Here is a 19279-nt window from a genome sequence, read left to right on the forward strand (position 1 = left end):
AAGTAATGTCAGAAAAGCACAGTTTTGTGGCTATAAATATACAAAACCGTTAACATTATGACTGTAGTGATTTTTTTACGGGCACGTAAACAAAAAGTTCTTCTGCTTTCTTTCTATCTTTACTAGCTAGAACTCTGAGAATGCTTAAGTTGGATTTGCTGACATAGGACGAGAGAATCTGTCTCAGTATACTATGTGTGGATCTGGTATTACTTAAGAATTTCTGGGTTGTATCCACTCAAATTGCAATGGCTCCAACTGACCACCCTGGCAGAATATCACTTGTAACCTTACAATTGTACTGTCATTAAGTGCTTAGTAAGACTATATTTAAAGTATTCGTCAAATATTCAGATACTCTATGTCACCTGGTGCTCTTTTCCTGTAAGTAAGTCTACGTTTAGGAGTACTGACCCATCACAAGGGATGTTTTTAAGTATGTTTTCTGCATTTAACCTGAAACATAAGTTCAGAGATTAAATGAAAGTGAGAGAGTAGGCCAGCTGCCATGAGAAATGGACATTTTAAACCTCCCCCACATACACTCATGAGGTTTTTTCAAATTCAAAGACTGTTACATAGGTTGCACAAGGAGGGTAGGATTACAACTTCAGACAGTGTTGCTATATTTTGGGTTTTTAGACATAAGCAATCATTCAAACCTTTTTGTTCCTTAATATTTAGTTTCATAAAATAAATAATAGTTATTTGGGTTTGTTGTGGATATTAGTCAAATGATATATGAAGACCATTTAAACCAGTAAAAATGCTAGGAAATAATAGTGTTATATTTCATTATAAAATTACTCAGTGAATGGTTGCTTAAAGTTATCCACAAACATGTGACTTACAGGGAGACAGGTTAGTAGAATATAAGATAAATTTTAAAATTAGAATATAATGAATATATTATTTAAACATGCATATGATTATTCTAAGTTGATTAGACATGGACTTTCAAGTTGAAAAGGAAAATACACATGAAAATACTAAATGAACATAAAATAAAACCATGATTTGTATATAAGAGATCAAATACTTTAGAGACTAGGGTAGAACAATGCAAAAGTATTCCTATAAGTTGTCAGAGAGAAAAAAAATGTTGTTGGAGAGCTCTGTAAGAAAATCCATAAAGAGTATTGGACAAATCTAAAATATGGTCTTATATTGTGTGTTGGTGAACAGTAGATAGGTGTAAATTGAGAAAGAACTTTGTATAAAAGCAAAGTGTAGTGAGGTTTTAGTTTGTTTATTTTATGAGTATAAGAAGTGGAATGTGTTTGTGTGATGTAAGAAATGGAATGAGCTTGTTCTTTATAAAGTAATGCAGTGATGAGACACAAGGGATCCACATGTCGGAGATGCTGACTGACAGCTTCCGCACCGAGTCTGCTTTGGAAATTTATGTTTCCGTGGATGAAGGGAAGCTTAAGAGACAGTGTAGACATGAATAGTGATGCTAAAATAAAGGGGAAAACTCCTATCCCCATCATCTTCCTTGAATTAATGAAAAAGGGGGGAAACTGGATCTTATAAAATTTAAGTTTTTAATCAGCTTAAATAGATAAAAGAAACTTTATAGTTAAAAGACATCTTAAGCCACAATGTCAAAAAATATTCTCATTTCATGGGGCAGGGTATAAAGTTTTTTTTCTCATTCAAACAGAGGCAACGTATCTTCTGTTTTTTTAAGCATAAAATTTAATTTGCACTATTCTTAAACTACTAGCCACTACAGTTAGTGAATCAGTTGAATACCGTTGATGATAATAGTGCTGAGCAGGACGGAGACAGTGCTCTGCCATCTTTACTGTGCCTCTGTGTTCACTTTTTTTTTTTTTTTTTTTTTTTTTTTTTTTTTTTTTTTTTTTTTTTTTTTTTTTTTTTGGTTTTTTGAGACAGGGTTTCTCTGAGTAGCCCTGGAATGCACTCTGTAGACAAAGCTGGCCTCGAACTCAGAAATCCGCCTGCCTCTGCCTCCCAAGTGCTGGGATTAAAGGCATGTGCCACCACTGCCCGGCTCTGTGTTCACTTCTAAGTGGGTTGCCCTGCATGGTGTCCCAATGACAGCTGCACAATTATTTAGAGGTTAAAAGAGAAATATCAGCTCAAGCAGCGTGCATATGTGCCTTAGAGGTGCCGAGACCCTGGCTCCTGGAGTGCTGCAGTAGCATCCTGGAGTGCTGGCTCTCTGCAGTTCCACCCTGAAGCACTGACTCTCTGCAGTCCCATCCTGTCCCGGTCTAATAAAGTTTTCAGATTTTTCACTTTCGGGGCTGATGCAAAACAGTTCCCATGCCTACCAGGTTTTTAGTGATGACACTTGCTTTGCCCTTGAGGTCTGGCTAAATATGCTCAAGTTGGCATCTTGACAATATAAAATGGATGCTGTGGAAATGTTGGAAATAAGAACATTTTATTTCCCTTTCTTCAGGCAAGTCTTGCTTCAACTATCCTGGACAGATGAGCACTTATCTTAGTCTTAAGTATCTCAGGGGAGAATTAACTAACTTTTTTTTTTTGCTTATATTTCTTTATTTGATAGCTGGATTAAAGTGGTTTTAGTATTTTGTTCTGTTACATCTTTTTCCCCCAGTCACAACTTATATCAATTTCTTTGTCTTGACATTTTAGATTGTCAGATATTAAGAAAACAAAATAGTATTACAATATCAACAAAATAATTAGGTTACTAACAGTTTCCAGTAGCAGTAATCATGGGATTTCCATGTGTGCTTTAAAAGTCACAAAATAGAAGCTGTTGGTACCTTGTCATTACCAACATAAGTTCTTCAAAAAGTTAACCAATGCTCACAAAGCTTTGCTCCCCCGTTACCAAATGTCAAAATGAAACATTACAACATGCATGGTATTTTTTTTTCAAGCACCTGATTGGATATTTCCACTTAATTTTGTCTTCTTAGAAAATATTCCCAGTTAGACTCACCCTAGTTTTTGAAAGTTATGATTTTATTTTTGTAGCATGTGCTTTATGGATTCAGATATGTCTTAAGAGTCTATTATTTTATAAGAATTTTTTTTTACTTGGCCTCTGGGTTTGATGAAAAGAGGGATAAACACATGAACTTAGAAAGGAAACAAGTTGGTTGTAATTTTTCATATCACAAGACTCATGTTAACTACTTTACTCTCTTACTTGGGAATTAATATCGAAATATAATCAAACTCTTGTAAGAATTACATCAGCCACCGTGTAAAGGAAGCACCTCCCTGCTGCTGCTTTCGTTCCTCCTGTTATACATCTTCATGATATGCTCTGAGCAGCTTTCATCCTACATGCTCCCCACGGACTGCACGTCCGCTTTGTGTTGGCTTGTGACTTTCCAATTTCAATTGCCCCAAAGCTATGAATTTTAGTTTCTTTTTATATGAAAAATTCATCCTCAGTGGTTAAAAAAAAAAGAAAGAAAAACAAAACAAAACAAGCAAAACCTAGTTTTCCATAGGGGAATATGAACTGTGTTTTTCATGGGCACCAAAGAAAATATTAATATAATTTCATGTGCACTAATATATAGGCAAATGTATCATTCACAGAATGATTCAGGATGATTTTCGTTAGGCAATGCATGGCTATATTTGGACAATAAACATGCATGACTGGGACTTTTTGGGAAAAAAATCATCCAACTTGGACGCACTGTTTATTGAGGAGAAGGAAAGGGGATTAATCTGTTGTTGCAAAGCCACATACATTGCTTAGAAATATTATTGCTCGCTGAATTGCTGTCACCTTTCTTTTTCCAGCCCCATCTTGTTTGAGTTTAGTTTTACTCTTTTCAATGAATTCTCCCCAGCCCATAAAATGCAATTGCAACCAAATTTATCCAGGTATATAGAAAGCCTAACATACTGTTCAGTTTGTAACTTTATCTCGTTTAAAGCTCTTTCCTGGTATGTTTCTTTATCGTTATTTACATAATTCATGCTGACTCATGAACAACAGTTTGTGAGATAGAACAGAACTAAGATGTAACCATAAAGGAGAAGGATATAGGAATTCTCTATAAGTGTAAGAGTCCATCACCTCTGCCGTAAGTCCTCATTACAAATATGCTTTCTAGTCAGTTCCCAAATTTACTTCATTTCAAAATTATATTAAAAATAATATCCTTTAACTATCCATTGAAAACTGAAGCTGTTCATATCGAGTTCTCTCCTAGTGGTGTTCATTTGGGTCCGAGGCTAGAAATACTTTGAAAAAGAAACTTTTTCTTCAGTGGTGGAATTTTTTAAAATTCTCTCGTGTATTACCATTTCCACAGCAGTTGCCCCTCTATCCTCAAGGCTCCTTTTTTCCCAGATCCACTCCTTCTCTATTTCCCTTTAGAAAAAGCAGACCTCCCAGAGGCATCAAACAAACATGGCATATCAAGTTGCAATAAGACTAGGCAGCTCCCCTCATATTACGGCAACCCAGCAGGATGGAAAAGTCCCCAAAGCAGGCAAACACCCAGAGACAGCCCTCATCCTCGCTGTTAGGAGTTCCATGAGAAGACCAAGCTACATGACTGTAACATATATACAAATGACCAGGTCAGACTTATGCAGGCTCCGTGTTGCCTTTGAGTCTTTGAAGCCCTCTGAGCCAAGATGAGTTTACTCTATGGATTTTCTTGTGCTGCTTCTCTTTCTCCCACAGTTGTTCCACAGGATTCCCACAGGCTCTGCCTAGTATTTGGCTCATACTCAAGGAAACTGAATAGTTCATATCCTTTTCTGAGACACCTTCAGAGATAGTTCTTCAAGCAATTGATAGCAAGCAACGATAGCTCTAGATGACAAATACAAATTCAAATTATTTTGGTGAAAAGGAAATGGGTGGGGCCTGGTCAGGATAAGAAGATCTCACTCTTAGAATCTTGGGCACTGCCCATAGTCTTGCAGCCTGGCTCTTTTTCTTTCATTCCCAAGGCATCAGAATTGTGACCAGCCCAACAACTGTAGTGACATAACCAAGCATCAAAACTCTTCAGTTTTCTATTTTGTTTTGTCTCCACTGTGCTTGAAACCACTTTACTTCAGTAATGGTTTCTCTTCTGTGACTAGATAATGTATGCAGTGTATTTTCAAAAATGTCCCACAAAACAAAACAGAATAAAGCAAACAAAATACAGGAAATGATGGTTGATTTTGAACTCCCATGCATCAATTTATAATACAAAAGCTAAAATGTCTAGTGTGGTTGCCTTGTTCAGTGAGACAGAATAGACCTTCAGATTTCTTGTGTCTCTAAAGTGGGTCAGAACACTTTGTTACCTCTGAACTATTACAATAGCCTCCTAATTGATTTTGACCTCCAAGCTTTAGTCTCATTAGATAATATTAACAAAGATACTAGATATTTTCTCTGTGGTGCATTCATTTTACATTCTGATGACCAGGTTCAAACTCCTCTTATTTATTCTCATGATGTGTTTGTTAACTATACTAAAGCCAAACTATATGAATAATGCAGAACATGCCCTTAGTTCCATATGATCTATAAGAATATAGAGTTTAACTAAGACAGCTTATTGAATGTTATCTGGTCTTGGTAGACATTCTGACTAGTTAGGATATTCTTACTGTGACAAGAACTTTCTGCTTCAAGCCATTGTTTCTCTATAGAAGCTTTCTGTTCTGCCCCAAATATCTCTGGTCCTAAAAACATTCCCTTAACCTTATACTGCTTGTCCTCACAAATTGTTCCCTTGAACCTGTTCTTTCATCTATAAAGCTCTATTGCCATTTGAGGGGAGAAAAAGATATGAACACTTTGATATGATATAATGCTGGAAGTTGAATCCAGGGCTTAATGCATGCTAGGCAAACATTCTACCTCTGAGCCACAACTTAGAACATTAATGACAGATATATAAGTACTTTTCTCTGCACTCAGTTAACTCCATTTTTGAAATACATCACTTCTTTGAATCCTGGCTATCTATTTCTCTAAAACTCCACTTGAAGCAGAAAAGCACTGTGAATTTCTTTCCTTAATCTCTTGAATACCACATGAGGACCTGAGAAAAATATCGATCTCAATTCCAATTAAAGCTAAACACAATATTTGCTGCTTACTGTATAGAAGTTCTCAGAATTTTTGAGTCTTATTAATATTCCATATTGAGGTGCGAGAAATTTTTACCTTCTCACATTACTATGATAAGTAATGAGAGTATATACATTCAGTCAAATAGCTTGGTTAATTTTCCTAGGAATGCCAGCACTCAAATATCATTCTAGTTGTTTCTTCCCTGTTGTTTGTTACAAAATATTTTTTTAATCCGGCTAATTTCTCCATTCAAATAGCAAATGCATATATTATAATATATCATAGCCTAATAAAATTTGAGGTTACGATTGCTGAGATACGCAAATCATTGCCTGAAGTGCAAAATACCAAGGTTTTTAGAATAGATTTTTACCTTATCATCTAGTGCCCCAGAACCAGGTTCCTGATAGTGAGCTCTTCTTCTGAGATAAGTCATGTGGTAATTGAAATTAATATTCAGGATATTTATTCATATAGTTCAAACTGTGCTTTTTTCATATCTTATATATTATTATTTAAATTATAAAATATGATTTAAATAAGGGTTGACATGATTTATATATTTAAGAACTTATATGCACTTGAATTTTGAATTTTCCCCTTACAGAAAAATACCATACCCATATTAAGAGCCTTTAATCTCTTTTCTTCCTTGGTGATTCATTTTTTAAAAAAAAAATCATATTTCTTTACATTACAAAACATCTGACCACTTTGATGTGTTGTAAATTGTCTATAATTTTAGAGTCTTTTATGTTATAATAGCAGAAAAAATGACACACTACCTCAAATTCCTGAAATGAAAAAAGACAACAAAACTTGGCCATTTTCATATTTACTTCACTGAGAAATTGGATGTTCTGTCCTGGACCACGCATTATTTTTATTACAATTTTAATGCTCTGTAATATTTCATATTTAACTGTATTTTACATATTTTAATTCTTAGGAAAGAAAGCCAGTTAGTAATAGAACATTATTATATGGAGGCTACAGAAATGTACAGATTAGCTATGGATAGAGATACAGTCATCTAAATTTAACACTGGGAAGTAAGTTGTATAAATTATATTAAAATTCAGTTTGGTAGCTAAATTTTAAAGAAAAGAAATAGAAAATCTTTTAAGAAAAATTTAACAATAATACAGCTTCTCTAGCTTTATTGTGTTTCACTATTTTTACTTATTATACATACTTTAGATTTAATGTTTCAAAGATGTTATATCATTGCCGTTAATTACACTCAGCAGCTATTTATGGTGAAATAAAACCAAATCAGCTTTGTGAATTTCATGTGTGAGTCAGGACGCGTATTTTTCATGTACAAGTCTACTGTCGAATGGTGTTGTGTGCAAATACAACCTCCAAAGCTAGGAACCATCAAATGGGAAGCCTAGGGTTTCCTGGGAATCAGTGGATCTTCGTCCACCACTGCAAAGAGGGTCATAGGATTTGATACTTAGCTAGATGAGGATGAAGAAGATGATTCTTTGCAACCTGTCTATTTGCATGAAATTATGTGGTGCTTGAAAACACAAACCCATGGATTAGGACAGTGATGTAACAACTGGAGAGGATATTTCACAGTTGAACAGAAGTAAAGTGAATGTTATAAAATGGGAAATATAAAGAGAACACACAGAAGCCCTGATAATTCATGTTGACAGAAAGTCTAAGAAAACTTAAACACGGTAGTGTTCTTTCTTGAAATAAATATGAAAATCTCTGCATGGTGAGCAAATAGCTCATGTACAATGAAAGCATCGAACAATCTTACCTACTCTCCCTAATAGTCTTCCCATTTGAACTCTTCAAAGACTAAATTATTTGGGTAAATAATTAATTGAAACTGGATTCCATATGTTGCAAGACCAGACCCTTTCCTTGTTTACAGAAAGAACAAGCACCCATGGCTTGAAAGGCACCGGAAAGGGGTATGAGCAGAGTGGGAGGACCACGGTACAGGAAAGGAGACCAGAGACCCTAAAATAAATTACACCTTTGCACAGTTCTGACACAGTTTATTTTGAACCCTGTAGACAAATGTAGTTTGGCATAGAGGTTTCCTCGTGAGCAGTCATGCAGGCACAATGTCTTCTGTAGCCTCTCAGTTGAATATAACAAAATTCACAATTAAACAAATTATTCACCTATTTTCTTTTGTTTATCTTTTTGTTCTCATAATTCCAGGAAGTATATCCATCCTTAGCAAACAGGTGATTTGCGATTTGGCAACTTTCATTTAACAGTTTAAGAAAAATATATTCCATGAATCTCAAACATTTATATTATCTTTACCATAGGAGATATTTATATACTATCAAGAAAACTTGTAATCACGCATGATACAAAAAAAAAAAAAAAGAGGCCAAAGTTTCCAGCTATACTGCAAATTCTGGCATAAGGAAAGTGATGGGTCTTTCAGTCCTTGTAGAACAAGATTCGCCTGAGTGCTTTCTGGCATGCTCCAGATTCCCCTTGGTGCATTGTATGCATGATTTAAAAGAAGCTGTGTCAGCGCTGATTTATACACTGACAGCTAAGGATAAAAAGATATGGGCAAACATACAGCTCACCCTTTTACAGATTAACCTGGAGACTGCATTAGGCAAATTTGATAGCATTAAAAGATTTTGCCAATTTGTCTGGAAACAATTTCTCTTTTGTAGCACGTCAAGGGTAACACTTCATGCCACTGTACTAATTTAAATGGCTTTGATAAATTGTTCAAGAGGTTAGAGAATAGTAGTATAGATGTATATTTAGCACTTTGAAATAAAAAGGCTATTAACTTAATTGTTAAATGAATTTAATCTTTAAAAATCAAAAGTGCTCAAGGATTTAAGTGTTTTCTTGGAACCACAGCAACCATATTATATCATGAGGATTTAAATGTCTTCCTGGAAAATGAAATTACACTTTTGCATTACTTCCTAATAAGTGGGGAAAGCTTTCAACTTTTACAGTAGTAAGAGTCCTGGCTTGGATTGAGGGAAAGCTTAGATTTATAAATTGAGCGAAACTGTATCATTCCCAAGATTGGCATGCTTTTATATTGCCCTGTATTGTATTATTTATGCAGTCTCAAGGTAGTATTGTCTATGTTGGTGTCCCTTGGAGACTTGTTTAAAATGAGATGTGGCATTCAGGAAATATCTCCTACATATGTGATTTCTAAACAGGTGATCTAAAAGGTCTCTCTGAAAGTCACCAGATGAAATCTCAGCACCCCTATTCAGTAGCCACGTGAGAGAATCAGCTGTTTTACACAATGTTCAAAGAGTTTTGTAAAAGCCATCCCCAAAAGTGAATTACACCTCTTGGTGAATTCTAGACTTGAAACAAAGACAAGATACATTTATTTTACAATTATAATCTCACACTTGTATGTCTACATTCCCATATTCATCGTAGAGGGCTAACATGTCACTTCCATTTCAAGTGAAGCATTAAAATATGTTTTCTCTACTGGAACAATAATGTCTGTAAGCATCAAGGTACAAGTGTCCAAACTGCTTTTCAGGAAGAGGAGTTGAGTGTAGACAATACTTACTTATTTCAAGGAAGTAAATTACTTTTTAAATTATTGAATGGAGACTCTTCTCTCATACAATACATGACTACCAAAGTTTCTCCTCCCTCCATCCATTCCTTTTAGCCTCCTACCTCATTCTCCCCTGGATAAAAAGTAAAATTTTAACATGAACAATAAGATTTTTAATTTCACAACATCAGAAAGAAAAGCCACAAACTTCACCAACTTTGAAATATCAGTTGTGTTCCTTCTTCCACTGAATATTTGTTTTCAGTATTGAAAACACTAATGAATTTTTTGTATGAATTATAGATTATTTAATGTACTAAAATAACAGGTAAAATTATATTCACACTCTGTATGCTGTTCCAGTGAAATACTGATGGTTGCTTTTTTTTTTTAATTGTTTGGGGGCTAAAATTAGCATCAAATTTTTATTTAAGTTTTAATGAATTCATTTCCTAATATTGAATGAATTCTTTTCTTCTAGAATCACATTCTGAAAGTTTCTTAACTCGAAAACTTATAGACTAACACTGCAGGAAATTTGCATGGAATAATAAATGCAAATTTAGAAAGTAGTGATGACCCCGGCATGATGACTTCAAGCTTGTAATGCATGGGGACGTGCATAGCACCGTTCCTTGCTTTCAGTTAGGAGTCTGCTAAGAAGACTGCCTTTAAAAGACGAAAACCTGAAAGTAGGCTTACTCCTTCTTGCCAAGGAGAGTGAAATTAACATGCAGCTGGGCTTCTCTGATAAATGGATTCAGTTAGGTCACTGAGGGGGTGCATGTGACATTAAGTGATTTACAGCCCTTTACCTTAATGAAATTGTTTCAGCAAGATGACGCTGAAAGCCCTTAATGGATAGCTTTTCTTGATGTAATGAAATTGCATTCCTATGGCATTTAATATAAGGTGAAGTTATTATTTACTGGAGCTTTCCAAGAGCCGCTATTTGCACAGACAGTTCGGGAACAAAAAGAGATCTCAGGAGCTGCACAGAGAGGGCAGAATGGCTTGTGACAGTTTTAAGCAGATGAGTGTATGTGAGGGAGCATTTCAGGAAGTGTAGTCAGAGCTTCAGTGCCCCTTCAGAAGTCTTCAGGTCTCCTGCACCCTGCTCCTGCTCCTTCCTGTTACATGGAGTCTTTTCATCTGTTTAACAGGCAACTGGATTACAACCAGATCAGCTGCATTGAAGATGGGGCATTCAGAGCTCTGCGGGATCTGGAAGTGCTGTGAGTACTGTTTCTTTCTCTAACTCTTCCTGGGAGCATCCTCTCTAGAGAGTGACAATGTGATGGCTTAGCTACCGTCTCATAGTCGCGTGTCAAAATGTTCTCTTAACAAGAAACTACTTACTAAAACACTTGTGAATACACAGAAGAGTGAAGATGTGTGTGGGCAAAACCAGGCATATATTTCTATGTAGACATTTTGTATTTAAGAACACTCGAAAGATCTGGCTTTTTGTTGTTGTTTTTGCTTTTGTTTTTGTTTTAATAGAATACCTTCATAATTTGTAGTTGTTTCTGAAGTTGCCAAATTTCTAAATATTAGATATACATACAAAGTCACCCCCTTATATACTAATATAGTTTGTGGTTAGTATGGAAATGTGTACTTATTTAATCACGCAAGTTCTCATGACAGCGTAAATCAACTTCATTTTTGTTTACTTTGAAATTGAGTTTTTAATTTGAATGAGCCACAGATGAGATCCATTTCAGAGCCTTCACTTCTATTCTCCTTGAGTAAAAGATTTCTCTGTGCTTTATTTTCATCTATAACATAGTCAGAAACCTGGCATTGCACTGAATGTGAAGTGGTTTTGATTTTCTCACCAATTTGTTAAAAGTTGTACAGAAATTATCAAGTCCTGCCCCTAAAAAATTGGCTGGTGTGGTTAATTGAAGATTTTGAGCCTTTGAAAAAATATTATGAAGATGAACAATTTTTCAATGAAGATAAGTCATTTTAATAATTTTATCATTATTTGTATTACAAATTAAGGTAGAGTTTCTACTTGCCTCTTGATCAGGGTTATTTTAAAGAGTTGATAAAAATGAGTCGCAAGTGTTTCTCATGTTCTGTAGATGGAAGTCATCCTTATTGCTATTGACAAAGACTCCTTTTTCTTTTGGAAAGACAGACAGAGTGCTTACGTATGCTTTAGTTTAAAGCCACTTTTTAACCTGTGTGCAAGGAATGTGCTGCCTGTGTGTAGTGGGTGGGGCCAGGGGAGATAAGAGTGCATGAGAGGAAGAGCAAGTGTCAGCTCCACACATAGAAACATTTTCCATATACAGAATAACTACATGTTTATTATTTTAGAAAGATAGCCACTTTGCATATTGTTATTATCATCTTGGTAGGATTTCCAAATATTGACATTTGCAGAAAATATTACTGTGCAATATATAAAATAAAAATCTAAAATATTAGGATAAGGCTCCTAATTTCATCTTAAAGAGATACATAATGATTAGAGCCTGTTTGCACATAAAATAAAGTTTTACAGTGTAAGAAAACGTGTCTTAAAAATATTTAAATGTTTTATTGTAAAGTGATGTCATGAATGTAATCTTGTTATGTATATTTTAAAGAGAATACATTTAACCCATTTAAACGATTTTTCCATAATATGGTTGATAAAAAAAATGGGAGAAAACTTTGAGAAGATGGATCTACCACGTAGACTTATACGAAGCAATCTTCCTGAAAGAGGGTGGCAGAATTCTGATCCTGTGGGATCTTATCTTCTGACCTCGTGTGAAAAATGAAAGGATAGCAACATAACCTTCATCTGGGAGTCCAGATTCCCAGAATGTTAATTTGCATTTTAATTTTATTCCATGAGCATATTTGATTGTCTGACAATATTGAGGCCAAACAAGAGAATATGTTGTAATCATGCTGATCACTGATAAAACATCTGCATGAGGATTTTTAGATAGTTAATAAAGTCTGCAATGCCAAGAGAAAAGTCATGGCAGATGAAAGCAGAGTCAGTTTATCGCTCATAGTAAGCTCTATCTTTGTGGAATTCTGGTTATAGAATATAAAACAGCTACATATTTTCTTACAATGAAGAGAAAGTCTCAAAGCCCATTGAAAATTAAATGTATCCATAGGAACTTTTTTCCTTATTTGGACATTGGACACAGAAATGAAATGAAATTGCTAGTTTTACAGATTTCTCTTGACTACAATATAGGCATAATTTAATTAAATGGAAGCACAGTGAGTCATGTCCATTAGGGACTAGACTTTCTGCCAAGTCCTGCTCTAGATTGGCACTAAGAAACAAGAGTAGCACAATCATCATCAAAGCCCTACCATATACTTTATCATTTTAAGGGTAACTATTCATATTTTTTAATCAAGACATCTTTTTCTATTAAATATATGCCAGTAACAAAGAGCAATCTTTGAAGTTGAAAAAAATGACTTATACAAAGAAGAGCATATTCAAATAGCAGCTCCCCAAATCGAATTTCAGCATGCCCTGTACTCTCAGAAATTTTAGTTATGTTGAGTAAGCATAAATTTTGAGAGTGGGATGACATGCCAGTTGAAATCAAGACCCTTTTGAAACTGACACAACTACAGAGATGAATCAGACAAACAAAAGGTACTTAGTGTTGTAAGGGTAAAAAAGATTTTCTCCTTGTAGTACTCTGGGGTCATGTGAAAGTAATGCTAGTCCAGTTGAGCTGGGGAGAGCAGAAGTGAAATGTGAAAGCGGAAAGTTCCTTGAATGGGGATTGTCAGAATACTCAGGTTTCTGCCCATGCAAACGAAATACAGTGACTGCCCAGGTGGATGACATTTGATCCTCATGAAGTGTTTGCACAGAGATCTTTAAAGTGAGCAGTCTGTGGAGATCAGACAAGTACCATAAATGAAATGAGTAGACAAAATGGAATGTGCAAGAAAGGGAGACCAAAAAAAAAAAAGACTGGTCATTCTCTTCCATGGTCTGCAAGCAGACTTGAGTATATCTTTCTTTTTCTTTTGAACACTTATTGTTTCCTCTTATCGCAGGTGAAGGCTATATTATAATAAGTTTAACAAAACCTCTAGCTCTTGAAAATAAAGCAGACTGACAATGGAGGACAGTGAGCTCTTTAGTAAACTAGAAATGATATTCTTTGTTGTCATACCTAATGTTCAGTTGTTTGTTGCCCTGGTACTAATGGAAAATGGACAAACAATCTGACTTTCTTGGGAACCTTGAAATGAAAATTTTTTATATCAATCTTCTTCCTATATATAAAAATACTACTAATTAATTCTAATATTTTATTTTGTGATTTAAATGTATTCGGAGTAGATGGTGTACATTTGCAACCCCTCTCTATGCAAACCATCAATGGTTGTGATAGATGGTCAGACGGCATTTTCTGGAGATCAGGAATTGACTTCTCAGTAAAGTTGGTCATATCATCTGAGGACATAAAACATTGACAGACTCTCTTTGCTACTCAATTTTGAAATGTATTTACAATTAGAATAACTAACTTCATGAACTAAAGTCACAAAGAAAGAATACAAAATTTATGGGCATCTATAAAACACTGGGTCCATTGGCTTGTGTTGTCTAAAATCTAGCATTTTCTTATGTTCAAGCAACAAGAACTACCTGTCAAATGCCCGAGGTTTGAAGAAAAAACAAAACAAAAAAACAAAAAAAAAAACTACTCCTCAAAGGGATTCACATTCAGTTAACTCTCTTTTTCATCTCCAAAGTAATGACCAATAATTAATTCGTTATTACTTATATTAAGGGAAAGCAGAAGTAATCTGGAACAAGCCAGAATTGTACCTTTTTGAAAAAACTCTTGACTATACATTTTCCTGGCTCTTCTTCAAGACATGATGACTAAGATTGTGACCCAAAAGAATTACACGAAGTAGAACTTACCAGCCTTCAACTAAAACAGATGACATCAAAGCATTTATATGATGCCAGAGCAAAACACTTCATCTTCAAATAATGAAAAAGCCAAATATAGATGCATAATTTTATGGCCAATCTCTTGGAGTAGCCATTGTCCACAGCAATGCGTAATTAAGTTGTACTCCGAAACAATGACTATCTGTTGCCAGTATGAAATTTCACCTAAGTGTCCATCAGTATAAAATTCCATCGACACTAATTAAACAAAGATGTGTAAAGTGCAGTTTTCTGACTGACTCACCTCTGGGAAGCAGGCTTGCATGCAATAGTATCATATAGTAAAAATGCTCTTAACTAAGTTGTACATGTATGAGAAGTGTTAAATCAAATTGAATGCATAGTAATGTGCTGAACCATGATGGTTAGTCAACATCTTTTGTCTAAAATAGTGAAATCGCTATATCGTCTCTACCAGTAAACTCACTGTTTGCTTAAATGCGGTCTTGAGAAGTTTTTGATGCTAATATAAAATGATCACTTGTTTCCCATATCTAACTAAAATTTTTAACTTTTTTTTCTATTCTACAGCACTCTGAACAATAACAATATTACTAGACTTTCAGTGGCAAGTTTCAACCATATGCCTAAACTTAGGACATTGTAAGTAGTCAACATGTACAGAAAGATGGGTTTAATTAATTATGGCTGTTTCTTCAGTACAATTTTTAGTGAGTAGACAATAGGACCACTAGTTCATTATTGCACAGGCAAGAAAACCGTGACTTGAAAAGTTGAAAAATGCTACTTTAGCAAATGCACTGTTACTCTGCAAACTTGAAGGCTTTCCCATAAATGATATGCATTGCAGAAACTTTGGGGGAAAATAAAACATTTACTTTGAGCTATTGTAGAGGTCACATTTCATTAAGAAGTGGAAGACTCCTTGATTGGCTGTCAGAAATGATAAATGGGAAATCTTTATGATTTTATTACTGTATTAGAAGCAGACCTAATACAGCTAAATTGTGCTCCAGTGTTCTCTGTAATGTAAAGTCAGGGCATCACCCACTGGTGCTTGCATAATTAAAGCTGTGTCAGCATTTACATTTAAAAATATCTTCCCAGGGTTACACACAGTCATTAAGATATTTTGATGAAATAATGTATGAACTACAGCTATTTTTCTCTCTCCAGGAAAAATTAATCATTAAATCCCAATGTGTAGATATCTAATTTTCGTATTTTAAGGCACGTATCTCTGATGAACTGGGTCTCAAAGTCACTGAAACCTAAGAAGTGATTACTGGAAACATGGGAATAAAACCTATGACATGGGCTTGGGGTGGGGAAATGTAATTTTTTTTAATCAGTGAAGTTTATTTTGATTATGTTTCCAAAATACTTCTCATTTTAAATAGCACATACCTGAGGCTGGCATGGGAGTGCCCAGATGTCATCCCATCATTTGAGTGATGAGCTAGCAAGTTTAGGTATTCAGGGCTGACCTCTGCTATGTAGTAAGGTCAAAGCACAGTGGATTGAAGGAGATTTTCCCTTATACAAGAAATAAAATGCATGAATAAATAAGCCTTCAAATAGCTTTTGATTGAAAACACTCATTTTATTTCTTTTTTATTATTATTATTCCTTAAATAAATATACATTGAGCTGTGTGTGATAGCACAGGCCTTCAATCCAATGCTAAGGTGTCAGAAGCAGGTAGAATATGAGTTGAAGGCCAGTCTCATCTCCATAGTGAGTTCAAAGCTAATCAGGGATGCACAGTGAGACCTTATCTTAAGAAAAAACAAGAGGGCGAGCAGTAGTGGTGTGCACGCCTTTAATCCCAGCACATGGGAGGCAGAGGCAGGAGGATTTCTGAGTTTGAGGCCAGCCTGGTCTACAGAGTGAGTTCCAGGACAGCCAGGGCTATACAGAGAAACTCTGTCTCAAAAAACCAAAGAGAAGAACAAAAATGGGACCTTGAACTATAAACATTTTAACACCTTGAGAATACTAATTTAATGTCTATGTTCTATTTCCCTATGAGAATGAGATTAATAGCCTTATGTATTTCCACCACATTTGACAAAATCAGTTTTTATATTAGCTTCATGTAATGCATGTGAAAAGAAATAATCATGATTTTAATCCCTCAAAACAGTGTCCTTACCAGCTGGTAGCCATATGCTTGCTTGCCTTCCAAATAAACTTTAAAATGTTTTGAGTCGTTTCCTCACTCCGTATTTGGTGTGGATTTGGTAACAGACTATGCCTAGATGGATATATCTGGAAAAGGGTTATAGAGGAGGGACCAGAGTCTACCAATATCAGTGTTTCAAATTCTCAGCACCTTTCCCAAAATCTAGTATATGACCTTAGAGTATTCCTTATAGTTTTGATGCAAAGCAGCCTGGTTCTTATTCACAGACTCAAGGAGAATAAATCCATCAAGCTCCCTTTTGGTTAACTCATTTTTTTCTTATGGCATTATTGGTACTTAAAAATTCCATTTTTATACTCTGATTATCTTTCCAGTCTGAGTTCTATGTTTTACTATCCATTATCATTATTGGGTTAGAATTGAACACATCAGCTAAAAGGGGCTGAAATGGTTTCCCTGTGTCATAGACAATTCTAGGAATGATGCTTTGATTTATAGCATTAGATGCCCCATTCTTTAGTTTGAGCAAACATAAAAGCCAGTTTAAAGTCATTTACCTAATTTAGGGGATACATTTGCATGATATTTTATTAATGGAAACATACTATTGGCAATTTGGAAAAACTCCATGGTCTTGCACAGATCCTTGCAATATAAAGGAGACATATTTAATCCCTTCCCTCCCAGCACTGTTGCCTTTGAATTTTATCCTTTGCTCTTGGGAGTCAGATCCTAAGAGCCAAATACAGCTTATGCTTTTCTAAGAGAGGGAGAGAAAAAGACAGAAACAAGGGTGTGGCAGGGAGATAGAGGGAGTTAGAGAGACAGAGACAGTCAGAGACATACAGAGGGAAGGAAGGAGGGAAGCGGGGTCAGTGATGAAGGAGGGAAGGAGGAATGGAGGGATGAAAAGAGGGGAGAAATTAGAAAAGGTATGTTAAAAATGCTGTGTTATATGGAATTATTGTTTTATCTTATTTGACAAAATAGTGTTATGCTAAAAAGACTTTGTTAGCCATTGCTATAGAAACTAATAATGTTAGGACTTTGCTAATATTTGGCCTTTAAGCGAGCCTCCATGCCTCTTTATGACCACAGCTCTGGGCTACTTCTCATTATGTTGGGGCTGCAAAATAATTTACCTTGTGCTCTTTGCTTGCTTGCTTGCTTGGTTTGTTTTGTTTTTGTTATCATTGTTTTGTGGTTTATTTGTTTTGGTTTTAGGGGTGCTATTGTTGTTGTTACCTTCTTGAATTAATATAGACAAAATAAAATTTTATGGTCCCATTGAAGTTGTTTACTTATCTCAGTAAAGGATTTGACTCACGTTTTTGAACCAATTTAATTATCAGAGAAATAACTTCATAGCCATTTCCTAAGATGTGTTTATGTTGTGTTGATTAAAAAGAAAAAAATGTTTTAATAGCAAATTGTGAATTAATTGTCTCCTCTTTTCTTGCTTTGCACTCCTTCCTGTCATTTAGTCGACTGCACTCGAACAACCTGTACTGCGACTGCCACCTGGCTTGGCTCTCAGACTGGCTTCGCCAGAGGCCACGGGTGGGCTTGTACACTCAGTGTATGGGCCCATCCCACCTGAGGGGCCACAACGTTGCAGAGGTTCAAAAGCGAGAATTTGTCTGCAGTGGTAAGATCAGTGAGGTTACAGGATTTGTTTTACACTATGGTGTGAGGTGTGAGAAAGTCTAATGGCTGATGTTAGGTTTGCTTTTCAGTGAGTCCTCTTCACTCGTTGCCATAGAGACCATCTTTCTCACTGAGAAGAATGATAGACCCTAGGATTTGTGTGCCTTGGGCCATTACTGGTCACTTGGATATAAAACATTTCCATTTTCATCCCATGGGAATTTAAGAGATTCCTAGATGATAGCCATACTTGTGAATTGTTATTTTCACTTTTATTAATGATTATTATCTACTTTTAGCCTAACTAGTGAAAATGAATAGATAATTCCCAGATACTTACTCTAAAATTCAGTATAACTCAATTGTAATTATTAAATGTTGGGGTAACTCTTTAGAGATATATGCTTGCAATGATTTAATTGAATGTAATATATTAGTTATATTATATATGATATATATCAGTATACTGATAATATATAATACATACACACACATATATATACATGTATATATACACACACATCGGTAGCTAAAGTTTGCTGTGTTCTATTTGTCTAAATAATATTAATCTAAATATTTCCCTATAGCTACTTTAATTTCAAGACTTTTGAAACAGCTATATGAACAATATCAATTAATCTCTATATCGGAGACTAAAATATGGTTAAAATTATAAGATTTTTAAATTTTATATGGTCAAGTTAAAGTCAACTTACATAGTCTATGTAAGTACATATGTATTTACATATATACAAACATCATATAAACATATATGATTATATATTTATGAATATATGGCTAGATCTACTTCAGAACAGTTGTTTAAAATATAATGAAACATAAAATTTTCATGGTTTTGAGGATCAAACCCAGGCCCTCATGTGCCTTGGCAAGAGCTCTTCCACTGTGTTTCATCACCAGGCCTCACAGAACGTTTGAAATAACTATATAACTGGCTTTTTATAT

At 35.0% G+C, this 19279-nt stretch overlaps 1 protein-coding gene across 7 annotated transcripts in view; it reads left to right on the forward strand.

Annotated features, from left to right (window-relative positions):
* Positions 1 to 19279, forward strand: part of Slit2 (slit guidance ligand 2) — a 331000-nt gene that overhangs the window by 192940 nt on the left and 118781 nt on the right. For all 7 annotated transcript variants that reach the window (XM_031342214.1, XM_031342213.1, XM_031342216.1 and 4 more), the window contains exons 6-8: positions 10766 to 10837; positions 15091 to 15162; positions 18151 to 18314. In XM_031342214.1, coding sequence (XP_031198074.1) covers positions 10766 to 10837; positions 15091 to 15162; positions 18151 to 18314 — 308 coding nt within the window. The remainder of the gene's footprint in view (positions 1 to 10765; positions 10838 to 15090; positions 15163 to 18150; positions 18315 to 19279) is intronic.

The sequence above is a fragment of the Mastomys coucha genome, unplaced genomic scaffold (genome assembly GCF_008632895.1).
Source record: "Mastomys coucha isolate ucsf_1 unplaced genomic scaffold, UCSF_Mcou_1 pScaffold22, whole genome shotgun sequence".
Taxonomy (NCBI): Eukaryota; Metazoa; Chordata; class Mammalia; order Rodentia; family Muridae; genus Mastomys; species Mastomys coucha.